General features: G+C 43.0%; 1 protein-coding gene across 1 annotated transcript in view; it reads right to left on the bottom strand.

Annotated features, from left to right (window-relative positions):
* Positions 1-357: 357 nt before the first annotated feature.
* Positions 358-2,337, bottom strand: part of ARMC12 (armadillo repeat containing 12) — a 12,685-nt gene continuing 10,705 nt past the window's right edge. The window contains exon 6 of the mRNA XM_004673419.2: positions 358-726. Within this exon, the coding sequence (XP_004673476.1) occupies positions 394-726 (333 nt within the window). The 3' untranslated portion in view covers positions 358-393. The remainder of the gene's footprint in view (positions 727-2,337) is intronic.

The following is a 2,337-nucleotide window of genomic DNA, read 5'->3' as shown; positions in this document are numbered from 1 at the left end:
TGTATGCATAAATAAATAGATCTTTTAAAAAAATCATTTCTAAGCTGCTGAGATTTGAACATTGTCTACACTGGGGCATAGCCTCGTCTGTCCCGGCTAATCTAATGTTACACTTTCTCCTGTTGATTACCCTCACAGCAGTCCTCAAATCTGCCCTCTCCTTGAAATTTCCGGAAAGCATCAACTCTATATCCAAATATGAAAAGCAGCAAAAGAAGGTGTCCATCTCCTAAACAGGGGAGTGGGAGTGTAGTTGGGGTGATATGCCTATGCTTTGCCATGATCTGGAAAGGGGAAATGCTGGGTGACATCTATATTCAGCCTTGGAAAGTTCTGGACAGACATGGCCTCTCAAGCTTCTCTTCCATATTCATTTATTGGCTCTCCTTAATTTTATTCCCCATTATTAAAGTAGGAATGACTAGGCTGGCAGGAAGAAGGCCGGCATCCCACTTCTGGAGGGCACTGCAGACTGACGATGACTTTGCAGGCCTGGATCTGAACCTCCTCCTCAGGGTGGATAACCAAGGCAAGCAGCCGGTCTGCCAGTCGTGACTCATCCCCAAAGAGAGCTTCATGCAGAGACTGTTCATTGTAATGCCATTTCACAGCTCGGTAATGAGGTGAATTCCGGCCCTCACTCAGCCGCTCAGCAAACACCAGTACCTCGAACAGCAAACTCCCTGACTGTGTCGCCTGGAACAGGTTCAGGAAGTTGTCGTGCACCTGTGATGGGAAGGGAGTAAGGGTGGGAGAAATCCAAGTTTAAAGTTCTTCTTCCATCTTTTTTTTTTAAAAAGATTATTTTTGCATACATAACTGGAGTACAGGCCAGAGGCGCAGGGGCAGTGAGAGGCTTCACCAGAGACAGAGTGGGGAGCAGAACAGGCCGACTAATGAAGTACACTGCTGAAGGGAGCGGCGGGCAGGTCAGGAGAGGTCTTCCATGCCATGTGGGTCACTTCCAGGGTGGGGATTGAACTCATGCTGAAGTGGCTTTAGCTTCTTAGAGCTGTGTTTTAACCTGCTGTGCCACCAGGGAGGGCCTCTTCTTCCATCTTTTAATTGCATCAATTCCCCAATCAATCCAAGTTTGAGGTTCAACTATCTAGGAAATGTGCAGTTTTATTGTCACTGTGGTTCTCTAACATAATGCACTGTGATCACAGGCATTAGTGATATGATTACAATATTGATTCTAAGAAGTTTATTGAGACCAACTGTAAGAGCTAATATGTGACTAATTTTTGTAAATATTTTGTATGCTTGAGATAGTTGTGAAATGTTTGAGGTATGTCTAGAGGTTCAGGCTCATTTGTTATTTATAGCTAATGCTCCCTGTCAAGTTTTATCATTCCTTGCTGAAAGGGTACATGAAATCTTGCAAGCTTTCCACTGTGGTGGTAGATATATCTATTTTTTATTCATTCGTGAGAAAAAGGGAAATTTGGCCACTTGGGATCACATTAACAGACTTTGAAGGCATTATGCTAAGGGAAATAAGAAAGACAGAGGATGACAAACATTGTAGGTATCAGTTACATGTGAACTCTTAAAAAAAAAGTCAAACTCATAGAAAGAGCACCAAAAAGTTGGCGGAGGCTGCAGTACGGGGTGGGAAATCGAGAAGCTAGTGAAAGGATGCAGATGTTCAGATATAAGGTGACCAGTGTGAAATTTGAGGATGTAATGTAAAACATGGTGACTATGGTTGATAACAATGTGTTATATAATTAAAATTTACCAAGAGAGTAGGGCTTAAATGTTCTCATAAAAATAGGAAATATGTGGGCCCTCCCTGGTAACGCAATGGGTTAAAGCACAGACCATGAAGCTATCAAAGCCACTGCAGCACAAGTTCGATCCCCGGGCAGAGAAATGACCCACATGGAGTGACAGACCTCTCCTGACCCACCCGCTGCTCCCCTCAGCAGTGTGTTCACTGTATGCATAAATAAATAAATCTTTAAAAAAAAATAAAAAGGACAATGAGATACCACCTCACCCCACTGAGAATGGCACATCTTCAAACAACTAGCAACAACAAATGTTGGCAAGGATGTGGAGAAAAAGGAACTCTCCCACACTGCTGGTAGGAATGCAAACTAGTACAACCACTATGGAAAATTGTTTGGAGGTTCCTCAAACTGCTAAACATGGAGCTTCCCTACAACCCAGCAATTCCACTAGGAATCTACCCAAAAGACACAAAAACACTGATTCAAAAGATACCTGCACCCCCTTGTTTATTGCTGCTTTATTCACAATTGGAAAGACATGGAAGCAGTCCAAATGCCCAAAAGTAGGTGACTGGATTAAAAAGATGTGGTACATATA

The sequence above is a fragment of the Condylura cristata genome, unplaced genomic scaffold (genome assembly GCF_000260355.1).
Source record: "Condylura cristata isolate star-nosed mole 26May11 unplaced genomic scaffold, ConCri1.0 scaffold00001, whole genome shotgun sequence".
Lineage (NCBI taxonomy): Eukaryota > Metazoa > Chordata > Mammalia > Eulipotyphla > Talpidae > Condylura > Condylura cristata.
Note: the sequence above shows the minus strand (reverse complement) of the source record. Positions and strands in the feature narration are given on the sequence as shown.